This window comes from Falco rusticolus, chromosome 10 (genome assembly GCF_015220075.1).
Source record: "Falco rusticolus isolate bFalRus1 chromosome 10, bFalRus1.pri, whole genome shotgun sequence".
In the NCBI taxonomy this organism is placed as follows: Eukaryota; Metazoa; Chordata; class Aves; order Falconiformes; family Falconidae; genus Falco; species Falco rusticolus.
In genome coordinates, this window is record NC_051196.1 from 37760230 (window position 1) to 37783884 (window position 23655).

The 23655-nt window shown below is 41.8% G+C and overlaps 1 protein-coding gene across 4 annotated transcripts in view; it reads left to right on the top strand.

Moving 5' to 3' along the window:
- Positions 1 to 23655, top strand: part of NDRG3 (NDRG family member 3) — a 60840-nt gene that overhangs the window by 4940 nt on the left and 32245 nt on the right. For all 4 annotated transcript variants that reach the window (XM_037401914.1, XM_037401916.1, XM_037401915.1 and 1 more), the window contains exon 2: positions 21634 to 21739. In XM_037401914.1, the coding sequence (XP_037257811.1) occupies positions 21683 to 21739 (57 nt within the window). In that variant the 5' untranslated portion in view covers positions 21634 to 21682. The remainder of the gene's footprint in view (positions 1 to 21633; positions 21740 to 23655) is intronic.

Sequence of the window (23655 nt, forward strand, 5' to 3'; positions counted from 1 at the left end):
AGTCATTGCTATAAACGCTTGCCTGTGAACGCCCCTGCTGAGAGGTTCTGCCTGTCCTCGCAGCCCTGTCTGCTCTCCTCCAGCACTCAGCTGCTGTGCAGTGAATTCAGTCTGAAAACACATCTGGCTGGAATGAACCCAACAGACTATAAATGAATGCTGATTTTGTGTTGCTGTTGTTCCGATTTAACTAGAATGAATTTGGTTAGATAAGTATGTATTTTTGTGCTTGCTGCTGCTGATTGAAATTGTGAGTTGAGACTTAACAGGCTCAACTGTAGTCTAGACTGAAGGCAGTGTCTGTGCACAAACTTGCACTTTTTATTTCAAATTAGCATGAATTTGATGCTGTAGTTAATTAGTATGACTTGGTGTGTGAATTTGACCTAGGTACTAATTCAAGCGATTTTGTGACTGCTTCTTGGAAGTTTTTGCTGTGGTGAGGCAGAAAAAACAATCTGACTGTGGGTTAATATCTAAAATTCCTTGGGGAGAGTGAATAAGGAAGGTTTCTTAGAGCATTTATCTAAATCAATAGTGATCTAGTATTACTTTTATCCTATATATGGACTTTATTTTGAATTATTAGGAACATGTGCATCATAAATACATAACTGGAAATCCACAAATTTTGCTACTGATGCCCTTGTAGTGTTCTGTAAATACTAGAATTTTTGGGGATTTGCTTACATTTAAGTTTCCTAAATACAAAGGATGTAGGTCTTTAATGAAATTTCTGTTCACTGCATAGGTTTTTCAGCTGTGTTCTTGAAAATTCATATGCAGAGTCACCAGTTCTGTTGTCATACATAATAACAGTTGTCTGCTGAGGGCTTTTTTGTGTTGTCTTTGTGTGGAGAACTGAAATTAGATGTGATGCTTCTGTTCTTAACAGTTTCTTTTGGCAGTGGTAGATTTGAAATTTATTGCTTAGCCAATAAGGTCTGCATTTTTTCCATTTGTGTACGTGTTTCTACCTTTGCATAGGCAAAAAGAAAAACTTGATTTGCATAAATATACGGTTATATGACTGGGATAGATGTATTTCCTTCCAGAAAAGGAGGGCTCATATGTGGTTTTGTGCTTTATTGTCCAGATGGTAGAAGTTGGCGGCTTGAGGGGTGATTTAAGTCTGCTTCTCTGTGCTGCCAGTTCAGGTGCTGCATGGTTTCCCTTCCATGGGTGGAGAATTAATGCAACAGTGTTAGGAGTGTTGAGCAAGCACACACTCATCAGTTGATAAAGTGGCATTTTTAACCATTGTGTAGTACTCTTACTATTGTTAGTTTGCTTATATAGTTCATTCTGAAATGGTTTTAATCAAATAAATGGTCCTTGTTACAACTTCAACTTTTTTTCTTCAGTTTGGATGAAAAGGTTACCAAATATGTTTCTTATGGTCCCTGGGAAAGCCAGGGAAGATTTTTTTTCTCCCATTTTGCAATGCAATTGAGCTTTATCCATGGATTGACAGAGAGAAGGGCACAGGGCTTGGTGAAAATCTGCGCATGGATTAGCTCAGCCACAGAAAAAAAATACTTTCCTGACATTTTTAAGATAAATAGTTAATTGGAAACATTCATTATTAAAAAAAAAAAAAAAAGTCAGTAAGAAAGCTTGTATGGCCTAAATGTTTTTGGTTACTTCTAGCAGTAAATGAATGGAACACCCAGCAGGTATTCTATCAATTAATAGAATCATATTGGCTAATCAATCAAAGAATTTGCCATATGACCTGGCAGCAGGTGGCCTCTCAGTTCTGTTCCCACAAAGGTGAGCACAGTTGTGCTGCTGTGAGATCTTGGTGCATGGGGAGTCTGGGGATACTTTGGAGTTGGGAGCTGAACTGTGGGACCACAGGCCTGCTGGGTTCTGGTTTGCAGCAAGGACATTGCTTTAAAAGGAGGTATATTATTCTTCAGCATTTTCCGCAATATAATACCTATATAAAGCAAATGTTATAGCTGTTGTTGTGGTGTTGGATGAAACAAAAGGAAGGAGAAGTTGTTTAGAAGATTGTTTGTCAGCATGTCTCCTTAGTCCAACCTTGCACTCGCCTGTATCAGTCTGTGAATGCTGGGGTGTAACGTCTCCCTGGCTGCAACTGCCACATTTGTTGCTTTGTAGTTTTGGGTGCCATGCTCCTTCATGCTGCTGTGTCATATAATTGAATGGTAAGGACTGAGGAGTCAGCGTAATCTAGGACTGTCAACTGCAGTTTTTCAGTTACTGGCACAGCATCATGAAGATTTCAACATAGATGTCTAAATTGCCAAAATGGCTGGAGTTTTCCAACAGAGTGAGTACAAAAGCACAGAGGAGGTTGTAGCTTTGTCTGTACAGAAGAGTTAATGAAGAAGATCAAGTCATCTCTGCCTCCAAGATAAAGCTAAAGCAGTTTGGTTTTTGGAGAGCCAAGTGTCATGTTTTGCTTTGGTTTTTTTCAGTGGCATATTAAAAACAAACAAACAAACAAACAAACAACTCTGAGGTCTCGCTCCCCAGGGAGGAGTGGAGATAGGTCTATGTGCTGTAGTGACTCAGTTGTACCCCAGCCTGGAAGCTTTGCAGTTTGTATGGCCTTGCCATCAGAGAGCGAAGGTTTAAAAAATTATTTTGACCACACTGACCTGCGCCAGCTGGTGGTCCCCAGATGTTTGTTACCTTTTGGACACTTAATTTGTGCATTTGTAACCGTTTTTAAGTGGTCTTGGAACTCATTGCTGTTCTGGTCATGGGGCTGACCACATGAAGCAGTAAATGAGTCGACTGTGACTCCAGAGGATCACAAAGCTTTTCTAAACTTATAAAATGCTGCAAACAACGCAGACTCTTAAGTTCTGCTGCTGGTCAAGCTTCAGGAAACACCCAATGCTTGTGTGGTGTCTCTTGAGCACAAAAGCGATCTCTTTGATTTTTTTCAGCGACATTCCAAATCATAGAAAACAAACTCTCAGTTCAACTGCTGTGTAATGCTTGCAGTTGGAAAATGCTTCTTAAAAGAGGAACTAATGGGGCTTAAAGCCAGGTTGATTTTGTTGTCCTTTAGCTCAGTTATTCATTGTATTTGAATATAGGCTTGTCTGGATGTATTGCACATGGTGAGATGGTGTGTCCAGACTGCTTTATGCAAGTAAATGCTGACTAATTTTTCTGTGGACATGCTCTAACAGAGGGAGCAGTCACAGACGTGATTCTTGATCAGAGGGTGTTACTTGCCTTAAGAGTGATTGGCTGTACTGCAGTGTTCCAGGTTTCCACCCTGTATCTGCAAGGAAGTCAGGAGATTTTTGCTGACATGATTTCCTTAGGAGGTATCCTGGTTCTTAGGAACTTCACAGTGGAATGCTGAAGAGCATAGGTGGTGGAGGTGCGGGGATAAGAAACAGCATTCCCCCCTGCAAAGATTCTTACTTTCCAAAATAACTATTTGGGTGGTGAACCGAAGACTACTTTTTTTTTTTCTTTATTTTACATTTAATGTAAAAAAAAAAAAAAATTACCTGACTGGGTATAGATGCATGCAGCCTTTCTGGCCCCTCTCTAGCCTAAGATAGTGATGGAGACTTCTTGCACCCTTCTTACCAAATGCATTTTGCTGTTTTGGTTGTTTCCTTTCCTGTTCATGCATGTTGAATGTGAATTGATGTATTTTGTGTGACGTGTACTCCCATGTTGTCTTCGTTATTTCTTTGCAGATGCATAGGAATATTGGCAATGATTCCAAAATTTTGTGTAGCCTGGCAGATGCTATTATAGAGGATTATTTGCTTTATAACAACTCCTGTACCTGGGTGTTTCAGCAGTCCTTTGAAATCTGGGAAGCAACAGCTTCAGCGCCAGGGCTACTGGTCACATGCGTATAATGAGACCATCAAGCCCTTCTGATAGTGATTAAGCTTCCACTGTGAGAAATGGCTTTTATTGTTATGGCTGGTAGTAATTGCTTAAATGAAGTGTTTTCAGGGGTAGTTCTAGGCCACTGTAATTATATATATGCTGCCAGTCTCACCAGTATAAAAATGTCTTTAAAACAATTTGCAGAGCTCGCCAGTTGGTTACTCAGGGTGGGGATGCGCTGGTTCCACATGAATGCATTCCATTTTTGGCAGTGTTTTTGGATGTTAGGAATTTTCTCCCTGATCTCAGTTTTTCTTTGCAGTGCAGTGACCTTAAAGACTTCTAAAGTAGTCTGCCATCCTGGTATTTTTTTAACTGTGGTATCCGAAGGTTAGTAGAGTTACTGGAGGACACTTAAACCTTGACAGTGAAGAAGGGATGGATACCTGTAATGCTGTGAGGCAGAGCAGAAGATACTTTTGGAAGGGACAGCAAGCTGTCTGCTTGTGTTGCTTGCAGCCGAGCTGCAAACAGCATCCTCTGCTCTGCTGCCAGGCAGTGCTGTTCTGCTGGGCTTCCAGCAGAAATGGTGTGTGCAGTGATACTGCAGCATGGATGCTGAGCTGCGCCTGTCTATCCTGAAATGCTGTTTTGGTCTGGAAAAATTTTTTTTTTCTTTTTTTTTTCCGCTTCGCTTAAAAAATGGTTCACTGAGGCTGCAAAACAAGCACAAGACAGCCTTCAAATGCCAGCTTTTAAAATTGTGTTGCACAGGATTTCTCAGATGATGAAGGAGGTATTCACTGAGCATTAGATTAATTTTTTTTTTTTGTCAGCAGTAGAAGGATAGTGTAGGCTTTTCCTTTGGCCTTTCACAAGATAACTGCTCTACCTCCCTCCCCCTCCCCCCCCCTTTAATTGGTTCATTCTTCTTTAATAAAGACAGCAGTTTCTTAACAATGAAAGTAATAAAGCAGCCAGGGAAGCGTGTGCTGTCTTTAGAAAAAAAAAAACCCGGGGGGGGGGGGGGAGGGAAGAAAATGGGAAAAATTAAGAAATAGAATATAGTTCATTGTATGGCTTAGTAACCTTTGAAGAAATTCATAGCAGAGTATGAATTTAAGGCTATACATAAAGGCAGGAAAATAATGTCAGTACTTGATTTTCATCAAATAAGAAATGTTTAGGCAGAAATATTAATCAGCCTTTTATGGAGGTCTCCAGAACATAAATCTCTGTACTTTCTCTGATTGGTAGGTAGTAGTTGTTGGAGGAAAAAATTGAAATGGCTTGAAACTATGCACCAGAAAGCTTAATTCATTACTTAAGCATTAATTGCCTGAACTGAGAAGTGTTGTCATTCAGGTATCTTGCTCTTTTGTAGTGTGATTTCTTTGATGTGATGTATTATTGTTTTCTCAGATCTCTAGCCTTCAAATGTCGTTCTGGGCTGTGGATTAAATGTAAACATGGCACTGTATGCCGCTATTTTTATCATGTGTCCATGTTGAAATGAACTGCTTATGTAGAAGCCATCATCCATTACCTTGTTGGCCTAAAAATGATTTAAGCAAATACAGTCTTGCTGTTGTCAAAGCTTTCAATAAGGAAGGGCTCACAGAATTTAAATCCTGGTCTTGAAACATTTCCTTTAGTGAAGTCTGAAGGATTTTTATTCTATCATAACTCACTAGACTCAAATTTTCTTCTGCATTTTTGAGAACCCCAGGTCTTCCCAGCAGCAATGACTCCAAATAGCTAAGGCTGCAGACTATGAAAAGTGTTCAAGACGGGACTGACCTTTCCGTAAATTAAGGGACTTGTTCTGCAGTCTTGGGTTCTGAATCCCTGCAGCATGGTTCAATCGTCTGTGTGAATAAAAGGTACAGGGAGGGCCAGGGTGTGGGGAGCAGAGGTGCTGTGCTTCCAGGGACTGGTTGGAAGCTCTGGGGCCTCCAAATGCCTGAGTGCAGCTGTAGCAGGAAGGGGATCTCTTTCTGTTACCTGGCCAAACAGACAAGGACTGTGGTGATTTCTGTGCAGCTGTTGCAAAATTCGATCCTGTTTTTACTTGCAAGCCTGAATACTCGTGATCTTTAAGGAATGAGCAGTCACATCTCAAATGGCAGCTGCTGCTGAGCACCTGCATTAACACAGTTTAGTGATTGCCATCACCATTGGCCTAGCAAGGAGCTTGATTGAGCAATGATGTGCTATCTTTCTCTCTCATGTAGTGGCTAGATGAAGAACAACAAGTTTTGTTACTGGTGAATGGGTAATAAAAGGTAGAGGACTGCTTTTAGTCTGTCTGTAGGGCAGTGGTGGTAAGGGGAGGGTTTCGGTTTTACTCTGGGCTGGATGCAGCGTCATTGCAGGGGAGGTGGCTTTGGAGCTCTTACCTCTTTCCCTGTTTTTGCCTTGATTACAGCTTCTTTTGAAGGAAAACGAAAACTTCTGAACTCTACCTGAGGTGAATGTTTAACAGGAGGAGTGCATCAGGTCCTTGTGTATTGAGCTGCAATGGAAAGTGTGGGTCCTTTCATTACACAGAAAGTTATTCAGTACTGACTCAAAAGGTCCCAAGAGAAACAGCACTGCTCGATCCCAGCATGTGTGGTTTGGTGAGGGAATTATTTGAAGAAATTTGTTATCCTGTGCTAAGCAGGAGGGTCAGACAGATGAATGAAACTGATCTCTTCTGACTTCACTGTGTTGGATAATACTCACATAAGAAGCATTACTTGAAGGGTCCAAGAAAACCAAGAGGACAGCAAAAATAATTAGGGTACACTACTGAAACTAAGTCAGATGAAGATCTTGTTTTGAAAAGAAACAAATGCTTGAGCCTGTAATGACTCCTACTGTGTTTTTTTTTGGATTGAAGCTCTTGAATAAGTAGAGGAGTATAGCTGTAGCAGATGGAAACTTGTCTCTTTGTTTGCAGCTACTAGGCGCTAACCTGGTATAGCTCATATACAAATGCAGAAAATGTACATAAAGGGGCTAATTAAAAAAAAACAGAGGTCAGCTTGAGGTCAAGGGAGAAGAATACGAGCAGCTTAGATGTAAAATGAGGTAATAAAAACCTGTCTTTTACAAAATTCCAATTTTGGGAGTGGTGGTGGAAGCAGGGCTTTATGTAGAAAGTTGCCTGCACATTTATGAAGGTATGTGGCAGTATTAAGGCACGTTTCTGAAGAGGAACTCTGACATATCTCCCTGAGGAAACGTGAAAAGGGTCCTGCAGAGCAGTAAATTCTTGGATATAATGAGCTCCAGTGTATATTATCAGCGTAATTATTCTGGCAAATTCTTCAAGTATAAGAGAGCTAGAAAAGTGAGAGGTGACTAGAGAGAGCAAAGACATGGAATTAGAAGAAAGGAGACATTAAACAGTTTAGGACTTTGCACCTTGGAAAGGAGCCACTTGGAGGACAAAAGAAAGTAATAAAGCTTTATGAAAGCATGACTGGCACGGAAGGTGAGTAAAGAATAAGTCACATTTCTGAGAGCGTGAGGACTGTTGGGACATCCAATAAAAATTTAGCTGGAAATTGGACAGAAGGAAGATTGATTTCATAGAGTGTTTTCACAACTTTTTTTTGGCCAATTTAGTTAGCTGTTGCCAGAGAAGGATGCGGAGGCCAAAAATGCAGAAAAGTCGAAGTTAGAAAAATAAATAGAAAAGGTGACTATGTTTGTAGATTAAAAAAATAAATTTATGATAGCAAATGGAAGAGTCAACTTTGAGGAAACATGGAAAATTCCTATGGCACCAAGTGATAAAATAGCATTTTAAATTCAGTGTGGTGAAGTACTGCACCTGGAGAGCAGCACTCGCTGTATGTATACAGTGATAGGTTCTGAATTGGCTTTCCAGTTGTAGATGAAACTTTGGGGCTGTAATAGGCAATTTTGTCAAAATCTTGTATGAGTGTCTGGAAAAGCAAATTAGGTTATCAAAAAAGGTTAGGTGCTTGTGGAAAAATAATAGTGATCAAACTAGGGAACGTAATGCTGTGTTAACCCATAGTGCACCTGTGTTGTGAATGCTGCATGAGTACTGGTCTCATTACTCTTAAAGACCCAGTGAAACTGGGAGACATCCTGAAAAGATTGACAAGAATGATCAAAGGTTTGAAACGTGTTCCTTGTAAAGAAGATCAGAACTTTCTAGTCTCAGAAAGATACCTTTGAAGAGGATGTGATAGAAGCATATGAAGTCTAAGCAGCGTGGCATGTATATGAGCCCATTATTCACTGTCCCTTCCGATAAAAGGGCTAAGACCACCAAAGTAGCAGGTGGCAGACTCAAAACAAAGTGAGATATTTATAAAGTGTGAACAGGACCTCCTCCTTTCTCTTTGAGGTTGAGGTTTTAATCTGTTGGAACAATTCTCTGGATTTAGGCTGATTTATTCTGCATTTAACACTTCATCAGAATGCTGTTCACAGGGCTTTGAAAGCTTAGCTCTAGAGCTCTGTTCATAAGAGAAATCCTTTTGAGTGTTGGAGTAGGGATATGAAGCCTAGCAGGCTGAAACAGCCCCTCTGATAATTTTTCACTGGGCAAAATCAGTCCAGCTTCTCAACAAAGTGGTTTGGTAGAAATACCCAGTAAAGTCAAATACAGTTTGTACAGTTCACAACGTGCAGCCTAGCCTTTTGTCTGGTATTTTGGGGTTGTTACTGGAGTATTAAAACTTCTCTGACAGCAAAAGCTAATATAAGCTCTTTGTCTGACAGATGGCATGTTCTTACAGTTGTGGTAAGTAGTTTTAGCTACTGGAGAAATAATACAACAATAAAATACTAACCAGTGGCAGTAGTGTATTTTGGGGTTCCTCTGTAGGATTTAGAAAAGGACAGACTGGAGTAGGAGGTTTTGGATTCATGGAAACTGGATGTGGTTCCAATGTAAAAGGGCTATTTATTTGTGGTTTACCACCTGTGGTTTGTTGTGTTCACTTCTCATTGACAGAGTCAATTTATTTCTGGTTTAGGCCAATTTAGAGCACCTTGCTAAACATTTCTTAATTGTAAAGAGAGAGATCACTTAAACTCATAGACTGGTCAGGTGAATTGTGCTTTGGGTTGTGTTTCAGATTAACATCTGCTCCTGAACTGGAGAAGGGCTTCTGGTCATGAAAGCTCGTAATTATTTCCAGCTAGTAAAATAAAAGATACTACGTCAATCTGCAAATCTTTGAGATATTTGGAGGTTGAAAAAGTAAGGAGAGGAGTGATGGGGTCTGTTGGTGTTGCTTAGGTAATCTCTCCATTGTAAATGCTGTGCCTGAGACTGTCAGGCTCTTGAGATGCTGAGGGAGTATTCCATGGTAAGGTGGGTTATTATCATTTAACTTTTAAAGTATTATGTATGATACAGAGTAATTGGATTACTGGGGCTTAACAGATAACTTATTGATTTATGCTCTGTGGTGCTCTTAGACCTCTCTACAAGTCAGCTAAAACTCATTAGCTTAAGTTGCTGTGGAGGAGGCTCAAAAGAGAATCTATACTTTAGCTCCCTGGTGGTGGTTTAAACTAATATGATACTCTTTACAGTTGGGTTTTGCACCTGTTAGTATCACAAGTCACCTGACTAATACTGTCTTAATTACACCTTATGATATGACTACCTTTCTTCAGAACACTTTAAATCTCTTCTGAGTGTTTCTTTAGAATTTACGGCTGTAACATTGCAGTACTGGACATGGGGTAGGTAAATACATCGGGTGTTTTCCAAAAGGTTAAGAAAATGAAACTTGGAGAGGGAGGGAGCAAAAAAGTAATGTAAGAGTGGGTAAAATCAATCCAGAACTAACTAGAGCCCTCATTTTAGTTCTAAAATGACTGCATCAGCAGTGTCTTTAATTTCTGTTTGGTTAATATGGGAGAAATGTGCATGTAATGTTACAGGAAGGAAATAATGAAACTAGGTAAAAATATTTAATCATTTCTCTTCAGGTGAGTGTTGGCAAGCTGGTCTGTCTTTAGAGAAAGTCATTATCAACAGGCTTTTCTAGGGCCAGGGCTGGTGTTCTAACACTTGCTGTTTGCTAAGGGCCTTGTACTGGGAAAGTCCTTCTCTGGAAGACACACACACACTTCTGGAAAGTTGTGGCTGCTCAGAGCTGTTAAAGTTGGTTGTGGAAAGCGCTGGTCTTTAATTTACCCTCCAGAGTATGTTCATACTGAATTTTTTGTTTGCCAAGTTGAGATGAAAGAATACTCTGTGTGTAATACGTAAAGATGTTCATAATTTTTGTGACTGTCAGGGAAGGACAGAGGTACCAAACTAGATTTCATGGGTAAGGCTGCCTTACTGTTTTTTCTGCAGCATAAAGCCTGAGAATAAATAACTTCTGTATTCAGAAAGAACAACGGTGTTTCAGTGCACTGGGGAAGAATCTTCTATAGGACCTGAGGAGCCTGACAATTGGAGGAAAGCCAGTGTCATTCCAGCCTTCAAAAAGGTCAAGAAGGAGGACCCGGGAGACTAAAGGTGGTTCAGCCTCACCTCCATCCCTGGAAAGGTGATGGAACAGCTCATCCTAGTGGTCAGCTCTAAGCATGTGGAGTAAAAGAAGGGTATCGGGAGTTGTCAACATGGATTCACCAAGGGGAAATCATGCCTGACCAACCTAATAGCTTTCTGTGGTGGAGTGACTGGCTGGGTAGACAAGGGGAGGGCGGTGGATGTTTTCTACCTTGACCTCAGGCAAGGCTTTTGATGCTGTCTCCCATAACATCCTGATAGGTCCGCTCAGGAAGCATGGGTGAAATGAGTGGGCAGCAAAGTGGATTGAGGACTGGCTGAATGACAGAGCTCAGAGGGTTGTGATCTGTGGTGCAGGGTCTGGCTGGGGGCCTGTAGCTAGCATGTTCCCCAGGGGTCAGCACTAGGTCTGGTCTTGTTCAACTTTATTCATCACTGACCTGTGCGAAGGGACTGAGTATACCCTCAGCAAGTTGGCTGATGATATGAACTGGAGGGAGTGTCTGAATACACCGGAAGGCTGTACTGCCATTCAGCAAGACCTGGGCAGGCTGGAGAGTTGGGTGCAGAGGGACCTTGTGAGGTTCAACCAAGGCATGTGTCAGGTCCTGCACCTGGGGAGGAACAGCCCCACATACCAGCACAGTCTGGGGCTGACCTGCTGGGAGGCAGCTCTGTGGAGAAGGCACTGGGAGTGCTGGTGGATGGCATGTTGCCTGTGGACCAGCAGTGTACCCTCGTGGCCAAGGGGCCAACAGAATCCTGGGTGCATGAGGGGGAGTGTGGCCAGAAGGTCAAAGGAGGTGATCTTCCCCCTCTGCTCTGCCCTGGTGAGGCCGCATCTGGAGTGTTGTGTCCAGTTCTGGGCTCCCCAGTTCTGGAGAGACAGGGATCTTCTGGAGAGGGTCCAGCAGAGGCTACAAAGATGGTGAGGAGGCTGGAGCATCTCCCAGCTGAGAGAGCTGGGCCTGTTTAGCCTGGAGAAGAGATCACTGAGAAGGGGGGGATCTTATCAATGTCTACAAATATCTTAAGGGTGAGTGTTGGGAGGAAGGGGCAAGGCTCTTTTCAGTGGTGCACAGCGACAGGACAAGGGGCAACAGGCACAAACTGCAACATGGGAACTTCCACCTAGGTACGAGGAAAGGCTCCTTTACTCAGGGTGAGTGAGTGCTGGGACAGGCTGCCCAGAGAGGCTGTGGTGTTTCCTTCTCTGGAGACATTCAAAACCCACCTGGACATGATCCTGTGCAACCTGCTCTAGGAGAACCCGTTGGACTAGGTGATCTCCAGAGGTCCCTTCTAACCCCAGTCCTTCCGTGAGTGCTTTTACAGGATTCACAAAAGTTGGGCTATGGATACTGGAGGATATAGCCATTTTATTATATTTTCCCCTTTTAGTGTCTGTTTATGGACCTATTCTCCTGAATGTATCAAACCATTTTTTTTTAAATCTTCTGAAATTATTTATCTCCAAAACCTTGACTGTTTGAGGTCTATTAATAGTTCTCCTCAAAGGTGGGTTGTATCCCCCTCTCCTTTCTCCTCACTCCCACCATTGCACTGGCTCCACTGCTCTTGTGATCACAGAGTGAGGTGCTTCAACTCACTAAAAAAGCAGAAAGCAAACTTTGAGCCTTAGGAAAATAATCCCCGACTCCCAAGTTTTACAAATACAGCAAGAATAAAAACATGGTTTTAAAATTAAGCTCTTCTTTAACTTTCAAACTTTTTCACAAGTAGTGAACCATCTGATGTTTTTGTGGATGCTCTTAACTCCTGTGCTCGTTCTTCACCACGAAACATGCTGTTGTGGGACTTCCCTGACAGCTTTGGAAGTGGTGGCTGATGCCAGGTGCTCACTGGGTGCCTGCAATGGCCCTGCCACTCCGCAGTGCCCCTTGTTCATAGTGGTGGTCGGGTATCGCACCCACTCTATAGCTGGCTTCCTGGTTGTGACATGTTTGAGTAACATAGTTAGCAAGTAAACAAGTAATGCAAACTATTAATTTGAGCATCCTTTGCCAAGAGACCATTAGAATTCTTTCTTTGAGTTTTCTTAGTTTTCCATTTGCATTTGGTTTGCTGTGCTTTATGGGATTTCCTGTTTTGCTCATCTGGATAAGGTTCCCACTACTTTTAGATTCCAGCTGTTCCCAGGATAGTCTCCTTAAATTTCCTATTGAGTCATGCAGGATTTGCATATAAGGTGGCTCTGTCTTTATGCTTGCATATTGGTGCACAGATTATCTGGGCTTCCCAAACAGAATTTTTAACAGTCTCCAGGGTCCTTGTAGGATTCCTTCTTTTTGTGGCTTTTCCTTTTTTTTTTAATTTTGTTTTGACAAGTTGCCTTGTTTTTTGTGTAGTTCCTTTTCTTGATATTGAGTGTCTATGAGCCAGATTTGGTGCCTTTCTGTCACACTACAGCAAGACTGTAGTGAGTTAACCATTTTATTTGTAAACTTGCCTACTCTGTATGTTATACATGATCCTCATCTTAGACTGCAGGATTTAGAGCAGACTCCAGAGCTCATTACATGTCTGGTCCTCCCTACGTGAGCCAGTCATGATGTTCATGCGATTGTGTGATCGGCTCATTCAGTTCACTAGAACAGTAGAAAGCTAGCCTGGCAAAAAGTCAGCGTTAAGTCTGCTCATTTTACAGTCAGCATGCCAGACACTGCCTAAGGCATCATTTAGGTCATGGCTGCAAGGGGACGAAAGAGCAGAGCAAAGAAGAGAGCTGGAGGATCTGATGCTCCTTTTCAGAGGCTGTGAGGTAAGATTTTAGTTCCTCTGTGTCCTGAAATATTACCCTACAACAAGGAAACTGATCAGCAAACCGAGTTCTGTCTTATATTCTGTGTACACTTTGTCTAAATTGATTAGAACTAGCATAACTTGAAGCTAAGTGCAGGCCCCTGCATATCATCTGGCAGTGTCCTGAGCATGTGCTTTATCTGCTCTGTGATTCAACTGAAGAGGTAACGCTGCCAGAAAACCCAGTTTCTTACAATCAAATCTCAAAGCAAGGCCTTCACAGATTTACAAAAAAGGTGGTGCACAAGGAACCGAAGGAGCCTTTTCATCAGTCAGTTCACTGATATAATGAAAACTAGTCACTGATACAAATGAAAACTAGTCCTGGAAAAAACAATTGAGGCGGCAGTTAAGCAGACCTGACTTGCCACATTACTGTGTGATTGTTGACCTGGTGCAAGGGAAGGAGAGGAAGAAATTTCTGGCTGGTGTGGGGATCATGCCTTTTGGCAGCAACCCACAACTATATGAAATGAATAATGAATTTACATCTTGAATTGATTCTGGGTTGCTCTGTATCCATTACTGGTTTTAACTGTGGTAATCTGAGTTGCCTCTCCTGCACTGGCTAGCTGCATTAGAAGGGGCATAAAATTCAGCTGGACACATACAAGGATGTTTTCTGCTTGGAAGTTAATTCACAGACTGGAAATGATGGAAGGGACAGCAGTACAGCAGTTGTGATAGTTATGAAGTAATGACACTGATACTTCAGAAGAGATTGTCCTTCAGATGATGGAGGATGGGCAGTAAGCCAAACAGAAGGAGCTTGTTCTGGGAAGCTCCAAGGAACAATGCTACATGGGTAAGGGAAAGATGCATTTAATTAATGAGGAGGAAGGGGGAGAAAAGACATATAATAAAAAGCTAATTTTAGCAATGTTTTTCATATAATGCATAGGCGTGCTTAAAATTTACGTCAATCCTGTGAAAGCCCCTTTTGCAAGTGGTCTGAGATTAGAGCAGACTAAAATAGTGAAATTGAATCTTGAGAGTTAAATCAGTCTTCTGTGTACATCTGTATTCTTATATTCAATACACATAATTACTAAATATTGAACAATATGTATGTGCTCTGATAAAACTTAAAAGGTCTCTTGCATGTCTGGTGGGTAACTTGGGAATGGATGTGTTGAAATGTTTGATCAGCTTTTGCCTGCAAGTATACGGTTTTCTAATCACCCAAATCCATTTATTCAAATTTGAATGAAGTAAGAAGAAAAGTTTGGTTTTGCTCTGTGACATTAGTAGAAGTGCTTTAGATGTATATACATATACAGCACAATGACAGGGTGTTAGTTACCTGAATGAGCTGATACCAGAAGCAGTTGTGTTGTCTTAGCTGCTGAGGAGCAGAATATATTAATTTCTCCTGAGCTTTGCGCATCTATGATGGTTCCTGTACCCACCTTAAGCTAGGTTTATCGAGGCTGCGCAATGTGACACTGCACGTGCCAAGAGATGTGACTAAAACTGCCTCGTACAATTCCTTCACTGCTGAGTATGTGTTACTGCGTCAGGTTGTACATTTTGTATATATGAGTGAACACAGAAAGTTCAAGGTAGTTTTATTTTTTTAAATGAAAGTGACTCTACAAACTTCTTACACATTTGATCTGAGTATTTTTCTTCCATCCCAATAGCACTTCATACAAACGAGTTAAAAAAATTCACAATTGCATTACAAAATACAAAAACTGAGATCTGACTAAGTTTGTTTAGCTATACCATGACTTAAATGATGATTCCTTCCATGTAGCAAGAGGGCTCAGTTGGGTATAAAGGTTATATTTATTAATGCAATTTAATGTTTGGTAGCCAGTGAAAATGCAACTTTTTCAATAAGATAAATAAAATGGAAAATTAGCATTTCAGTAAATTGCTGATAAAAATAAATTGTTAAGATCCCATTTAAACAGATTTCTAGCTTTCTTGCTCTGGAACACTTTATTTTGCTCAATGGGATACATATTCACATCTTAATTTTTTTCACTTAAAATCTAAAAACACACAGTCAGTTAGTGGGAAGCATGATTGAAACAAAGCAGGAACAAGCCTGAAAATAATACTGCAGAGGGTACCGAAGGATCTGGTAGAAAGCAGTCAGGTTTGTCATAAGCTGCTTAAGAGTAAGTTGCTGCTGAAGAGACCAGTTTCCCCACTTGCCTTGTGTCAGATTGGAAGATGGGTGCGTTCAGCTATACGTACTGCCTCTGTGTGGGTGAGAGTTTGAAGTTGTCACGGGACGGGTAGAGGAGGTGATATGGGGAGAAGCTGTGGTGAATGCCATGATGGTAGACAGCGCTGATGAAGAACTATGAATGTTTTGTTTGGGACAGGTGTCCAACTGGAGCCTTCAAGAGCCCTCACCCGTGCCTGGGTGGGGCCTCCTGAACTGTGGGAGTTGTGGAAGCAGGTGGCTTAGTAGAGGGGAAAGCATCTTTGAACAGATCCATTTGAACATGTCATTCACCATAAAACTGATAAAAATGGCTCTACGGTTTAGTCTGAGCTGTGTGAGCTGCTGATACTTGATAATGCAGGTAGTGCTTTAGTGTGGTACCACTGGGCAAGAAAGAGTAATGGGAAAATTGTGTGAATAACATGATTAACAATAATAGCCACTGCTTATTTCATTTTCACTGGGGAGAACAGCTTAAGGGAGGTGCTGCAAAGCTATTTGAAAGAGAGACTGTGACCAGAAAAGGCTCTTTCAGAGACAATAATTTGCATAATGTTCATGGGAGAAACTTCTAATTCCAGTGTGTATCCTGGGTATTCTCACTCTAAAACATCTTGCATTGTGCTGTACAGGGGAGCTCAACCTGGTTCAGTGTTTTCACGGGCAGTGGTCCAGGTAACTCAAAATAATTTGAAGCTTTTACGTTTTCTTGCATTCTTGCTTAATCAGCCCTATAGTTGATGCCTGTTAATTAAAATGGTGGCTAAGAATGATATCCTGCTAGCTGAGCTCATTTACATGCATGACAATGTGATGCTTCCTGTAGACAGAATTGGACTTCTCCAAAATTAATGAAAGCTGTGCATGGACCTTTTCTTTACAAACCCATTGTTAAATGTAGGTCTTGTTTAAACTCCTTAGAAAGTACATTTAGCAGCTGGTGTTTCTGTCCTGAGTGTAGCCCAGATTCAAAGGAGGTAAAAGCATGTTGTGTTACAATTGCTCGGGTGCAGTAGCTGGCACTGTGCTGGTTAAGCAGAACGTAATTTCTCTCTGCAAGCTTGCAGTTTGTCTTGGAAGTGGAGCACCATGTGGTGTGTTCCCAAAAATATATGAGCTGGAACGCAAAGCGAGTAACCTAGGAAAATATTTTGAAAGTTTATTTGGACCCTTTGCCTGTTTTGCTGGAAGCTTACCATCTGAGCCAGCATTTCAGTATAGAAAACAGAGTAGACTATGCAGGTGGTTCAGAAACACACTGTTGTCCAGAGGCTTAGAAAGGACGGAGGAGCAGCATAACACAAATGCCCAAAGATCTCAAAGCCCATAAATGAAATTTGTTTTAGTCAAGATCTATGTGCCAAGACTGCGGTCTGCCTGACCAGACTGAGGAGCCTCATCAGGCAGCTTGTCTGCCGGTGTATATGAGAGAGCTTGAGCTGCAAACTTGAGGACTATAGGTAGTGTACTTCAGTTCTTGCACTGGCTGCAAATGAGTTTGTGCCTGTCTTCCTTTGCATGCCCTGGAGCAGCATTTCTTCTTTATATCTTGTAAGAAGCGGGTAGCTGTATTCAGAGAGCAGTTATTGGAAACCTAACCCTGATTGTCATGACTGTAAGTGTAGTCAGTCCCTAGAGAGGAGGCTGCTTCTGCTGGGCAGCTGAGCAAGGAAGCATATATTTAGGTACATTCAATACCGTGTTTTGTAGTGTGTAGCTTGATAACTCCCTTGTGTAATTTTGCCTCAATGTAGTTTATATACAAAGCAGGTTAACAAATTAGAAGCTGTAGTTGAGGTGAATGAACAAGAATTTTCAGCCTCTGGATACAAGATTTTGTTGCACTGAGTTCCTAAATGGTGTGGAGAGATTGCACCTCCATAATAAAACAGGGTATTCAAGGAGGTGCCCAGAGAGTTGGATTCAGGTTCTAACTCTTGTTGCTTGTAACCTTGTGAGGAGCAGTACTGCTAGAACTTTGCCAGCTAGAAACCAGAGCCTAAGCACCCACAGGTGGTGGAGTTTGCACTGCTGGCTCTGTAGGTGCAGGTCTGTAGTACTCATACTGTTGACTTACTGAAACTATTTTAACACAACTTTTTTTTATTTTTATATATTGAAATGATGTAAATTTAGAGCACCCTTATCTTGGAGTAAGCATGTGAGCACACATTTCAGATCTTATGTATAGGTAGATGGCTTGTTTCAGAGGCTCACCTGCTGTGGTATTTTGCAGCCTTCTGTGTCCTACCATGATTTCTAGTCTCTGTACTAACGATTCACCGAATGTCTTTCCTTGATTCTTGTCTTACTGGTTTTCAAAGAGAATTGAGTCAACTCCAGCCTTTGGGAAGCCTTTGAAAAGGGATGGTGTAAATTGGGGTATTTGGGTGTATTTATAGTAATATATAAATGGAGACAAGAGGAATACTTGCAAAGGAGGTGGTACTGGGACATTTATAGAAAAATGTATAATTTATACACAGAACGTTCCAGGCAAACCTTTTGCTTTGCCTGTAGCCTGTGTTCTACGGAGCTCTTCTGTGTGCTATGAATATTTAGGCTGCTTTGTTATGATATTTTAAACTTTCTTTCAGCTTATGGAATGGTGTCTTTGTCTCTCTAAATAACCATAGGGGTGGAGTGAGATAATTGATTGTTTCCTGGGCAGACCTGTCTGCAGATCTTTTACGAGTCAGTCTTTAAGGTGGTCAGAGGAGGATAGCTCAGCTCACCAATATCCCACCCTTCCCTTTGCCTCTGCACTTGGAGATGTGCTTTACCAGCTCTCTGCTACAAAGCATTCTTTTTAGAGAAATTTTTATGGCCCTTTTTGGACAAATGTGCATCTTTGTCTTGCTTCAAGCGGAAGGCCAGGGTGCTCAGGAGAAGTTGTGGTGAATGATCGTGTACAGCAAGTCAGATCTCGTGCTGTAATAACAAGTTACCCAGACTTGGTCCAGGGCAATCATGTTCAGCTTGCTGAGACCTTGAGAAAAGTGCATGTATCTGCCTATAGAATCCCCTCTGAAAGAACTGAAGTCCTGAGTGAGTGACAGCTGTTTTCTGGAGAGTTCACAAGTGAGTGGATTTGGAAGAGCTGGTTCAGCAATCTAAAAAAAGCTGCTTGCAAGCAGTGATGGGGACCCCTTGTACCTTTCCTTCAAAAAACCTTCAAAAAGCTTTGAGTTTCTAGGAAAGCTGAAAAAACTCAAGTTGCTGGATGAGCAGATTAGAATCAAAAGGTTTAAAAAAGGAATCCACCATCTGGCTGTTTGTGACTGTGCAGGCTTATTCTGTCTTGATTTTGCTCTCGGTTCAGCAATTTTCAGTGGCTTCCTGGCTTACCTCTGCATTCAGTCTCCTCTGGCTCTTTTGGAGGTCCAGCTCTCACTCTTGCAGCCTAGGTGAGAGTCTGCTCTGAGCCAGAGTCTCCCAGGATGACTGTGCTGCAAACTCATTGCAGAGCATGTCTCTGTTTTCCTGCATGTTCCCCTACAGATTTTTTCTTTTTCTCCCCTACGTGAGCTCAGCTGGTGTTAAGGAAGATTGTCTTTTCTGTCTGAAAGAAGCTTCACCTAATTCTGAGACCAGCATCTGAAACAGCAGCCTTTCTTGGTGCTGCCCAGCTTGCTTTAACAAAGGAGCAACCCGCAGTGCAGGTATAACAGCAGTTTGTTGCCTTAGCCCCTAGAGACCCCCTTCCCCTGAAACAGTATTTGAAACAATAGTGGACCAGGAAAATAAGCATCAGATTAATTTCAGAGTGATGTTATTTGTGTGTACTGTAGTTACATCTAGAGACTAAGTATGAAATTGAGGTTGATGAGATGAAAGCATTTGATAATCCTTGCTTTAAACACCTACTTAGGTTTTTATTATTCTCATATAACGAATGTATTTAAAGTAGTGCATAGGATTTAAAAATGCATTTGTCTCCCTCTTCCTAGACTTTACTCACTTCACAGGCAGGCATGCTTGTATCAGCAGCCAGTGCTGTCCCTGGGCAGGTTTATGCAGGACACATCCTAGGGCTGTCTGGGAGTTGTTGCGCTTTGTGTAGCTCGGGGGAAACTGGGAGGAGTATTTGCAAAGCTTTAGCAAAAATATCTTTGAACAATCTTAACACAGAGCAGTTGGTGCTCTGAGTTGTTCTTTGGTCAGTCAAAGCTCGGCAGAGAGTGATTGAGATGCCCTGCTTCACTGTAGACTCTGTTTTAGGCAAAAATGCTAGGTGTGCCTAGGACTCGTGAACCACAAAACAAGTTTAACTCACCACTTTCTTGTATATAAAAACCCACAGAGAAAGGTGGCTGGTGTGTGCACAGTTTTTTAATCCCTTTGGATAGAGTGGACAACTTCTTGGTCTCTTAGGTGACCCCAAGAATAAGCATCACCTTTGGACATGATGGCAGGCATGGTGGGTGTCTTTTCAAAGGAGCATGAACGAGAGAAATCAGCTCTTAAGGTAATAAGGTGGTGGTTCTTGTACTGCCACCCGTTGCAGATAAGATTTGTAAGGCTTGTTTGAAACTCCTTTGGTGTTTGTAACCTTGTGGGATGCTGCTTTGGAGAGAATCTGGTAGATGCTGAGCTCTTAATCAGTCCCAGCGTATAATGAAATTGTAATTCCTTAGCAGAAAATATTTTTTTTGGTCTCCATAATGCCTTATCAGAACTACAGTAACTGGCACTTCCTCTGGGGCTTACAGTGCATTATATGACTCTCTGCTTCTCTGAATAAAAATTCATTATGGGGTAACCAGGACATTACATGTGAATTAACAGGTTTCTTGGAACTCTCACAGCTGATGTGTTTTATAGCAAAAAAGAAAAAAAAAAAAATGGGGAAAAGAAGAATAATTTCAAGTTTCCCAAAGCAAAGGAGCTAAATCTAGAGATGGGAGTTGCTATGACTGATTTTCAGAGGGAAAAGGCATTATAATTTGTTTTGTGCCAGACTGACTTCAGCAACACCAATATTAGTCCTGGCATAAAGGGGGGTTACAAGAACATGCAGCTTTGCATAGCATTTGGGATGAGGGGAACCCCTCCTTCCTGGGGCAGTGCATATTTGTGTGGAATTACGGTGACTGGAGAAAAACAGTTGCAGTATTCTTTTTCTTCTGTGGTTAGAAGCAATGTATTATCTTGGACAAAGAATTTGATTTGTGGCAGTATTTTGAGTCTTTTTCTAGCACACTCAGCTAACGCCCAGGAAGCCCACCACATGCCTATTCCTGTCCTTACTTATGTCCATGACTTCTTTTATTTCATCTGCTGTAATGTGTATAGTTTTCTTGAAGAACCAAATAATCAGCACCACCAGGCATGATCATTTCCTATTGCCAGAGCCCTCTTCATGCAACTGTCCAATCCAACTACATGCTGCAACTGTCTGCTCTAGAAATTCTCCTGTCTAGAAACACAGGTAGAGCCTCTAGAATAAAACCTAAATCCCTGGTAAACTGCCTTATTTTAACTCCATCCTCATTGCTGTATTTATACTAGAAGATTTCTCCTCAGACTGTGGCAGCAGTGATTTCCCATAGGCATATGGCAACCTCACACACTGTTTATTACTTTTTTTTCTTCCTTTTAATGACTCTGCACCATGTGATGGAGAATGATTGATCGGGCTGCTCAGTTAACAGTGTTACCCTGCATATGTTCGACTGGATCAGGACTATCTGGGGGCCATTTTTACATCCCACCTCATAAAACAAGGGCTGCCTTGGGTTATGGGCTGTCTTATCTTCTGCCAGCAAGGTACTTGGGTCTCCACACCTCTGTCTCCCATGCGCAAATGTAGTGGTTGGCTGCACATCTTGTGGGTTACAGGTACAGCCCTGTCTTTAGTGGCTGGATGCTGTGGTCAAGGTGTGTCTGGCATAGCAGTGAGATGTCTGTATTCCTGCATATTGAACGCAGTTTTTCACTCTGCTGATTCAGTCATTTAGAGTTCATTTCCAGGCAGACTATGGCTAAAGTACCAGCAATGCGTGGAAATGAATCCAGTCTTTCTCAGTAGAAAACGCCTGATTTTTTTAAGGGGCAGCTTTCAATGGGCAAGGCAATGTGCAGGGTAAGGAGTGGACATAACTGACAATGCTCAGTGCAAGCGTGGCTGTCTGCCTTGTGCAGTTACAGGTTCTTTGTGTTGTGCAGAGAACTAGCTTCTTTCAGGCTTCAGTCTGAGCATATACAAGTCTAATGAAGGATCTTAAAGCTTTCTTTGGCTAGCATCTCTTGTAATACTGTTTCTAACAGTATGACTTTGTTTCAGAATCACCCATTTGCTGCTCTGAGGATTACTTTGCTCCACTGACGGCATCATGGATGAACTGCAGGATGTTCAGCTGACAGAGATCAAACCGCTCCTGAATGATAAGGTAATGCTAGCTGCTGCTTTGCTCTCACAGGTGTACTCTGGCTGACTTTGTGTCTGACAAGGAGCCCTGATTGCCAGGATCTGTTTACAGCTTGAAGTACCTTAAGTACTGAAAAACAGTAAATGCTTCCCCACACTGATAATTCACTACCACATACTCTTCCAAAGTCTCAGGGAAAGACAGACCACCACAGTTAAGGGAAGTCTGGAGTCCTGGCCAAACAGTGTGTCATGCCTGTCCTGAGGATTTACGAAGTCAGGGCAGAAGCGGTAAGGTGATACCATTTGTGACCTGGCAGAGCTGTAGAACCTCTGATAAGTTCCTGCTTGTTAGAGAAACCTTGGATTGTATCCCATTTTATCTTTTTTCTTTTTCTTTTTTCTTTAAAATCTTTTGTCTTAGATTATCCTTTTGTGTTTTGACCTCCAAAACAACCCTAATTCCCTGGAATTTAGTAATGGAGAGCCATTTCCTGTTAGTATCTGCAGAGCCTAGCTAGAGCAGTCCAGATTCATGCAATACTGAAATTTTGTAAAATCATTGTATTGCAGGAGCTGTTGAGGGGTTTCACTTTGTCTCCTGTGGGATGGAGGAGAGCCATCTGGGCTTCAGAAAAGCCCTAGCCTTACTGGATTCTGCCACAAACTGTTGTTCTGAGTGGCTGTCATTATGAGCCATCCTGATGATCTAGAATTTTGCATCTGCAAATTGTGATTGTGGGCAATGCGGTTTGGTCACTTTCCATACCTCACAGCCAAGTTTGATGGCATGTGAAACAGTCCCCAATGCTTGCTGTTTAATGGTGAGATCAAGAACTACCTTGTGCTGCCAAAGTGATGTGGTACTTAGTCCACTCAATGTGTACTTGTTGAAGACTGCACCGTCTAGTGCAGACTCCCACACAAAATGGGCGAAATCTCTGAAATTCTGCTGTTTTAGTCTGTGCTGCTTAGTTTTTGCTGATTTCTTCAGTGTGCTAGCATATCTGTTTAGGGTCTCTGAAATCTAACAATTCAGCTGAGATCTGCAGTCCAGCTGCCTGTTCTTACAGTCTAGTGCTGACTACTAGGCTTCCACCATATCTTGAACATATATTTTTAAAATGTTTCTAGGGAGGGTGACTCTTAGAAGAACAAAATCAGTGTAGACCAACAGATAAAAATACAGGAAGGCCTTGAAAACAGTTTATGATTTCAAAATAAGATAAATGTTTGCAGAAGATGAGTTTCCTAAATGCAGTGCCCCAGATCTTGCTTATGATTCTCAGGATTTTCCATGTTTGAGTTCAAGAGGGTAGATGTTCCTTGCTTCAGTGAGCCAACCTAAGTAGGAGATACTGAAGCATGCCAAAACTAGGTGTTTTTCCCTTTAAGTGTCAAGTATTGCCCGATCAGTCCCATCACGTCCTTGCTGTGGTGTCATCTGCACAGCCACTTACCTAATCGCTGGGACAGTTCTGGTTTAAATGCAGTGTTCACCTAAACAGCTGGTGTTAACCAGCATACAGAAGGGCAGGTACAAGTGATACTTGGTTTCCTTGACTCTGTTTTGAAGTTACAGGAAGTATATACTATCTCAGCTGGAAAAGTAGAGTGGCTCCAGAAGCAACCTCAGCACTACATGGGAAGAGGTGTGCACTGTGGCGCTCCTTTTTACACTGTTTCAACAAAAGAAGTGCCTCAGGGGGCTACCATCACTGAGGTCTGGCCCTCACTAATGCTTTCAAGCTTGAAATAATACAGATGCTTTTTAAACAGTTATGGAGCATGTGCGTGTGGTAGCATAACATGCTGTTCCGTGCAGTGTATCAAGAGTCCAAAAAGTACTGAGTTGGAAGTTCCCTAAAGATTTTTAGTGACCGGCCTGCTGCACATGTAGGAGTTTGAGCCAGCATGGCCAGAAATAGTACAGTAGAA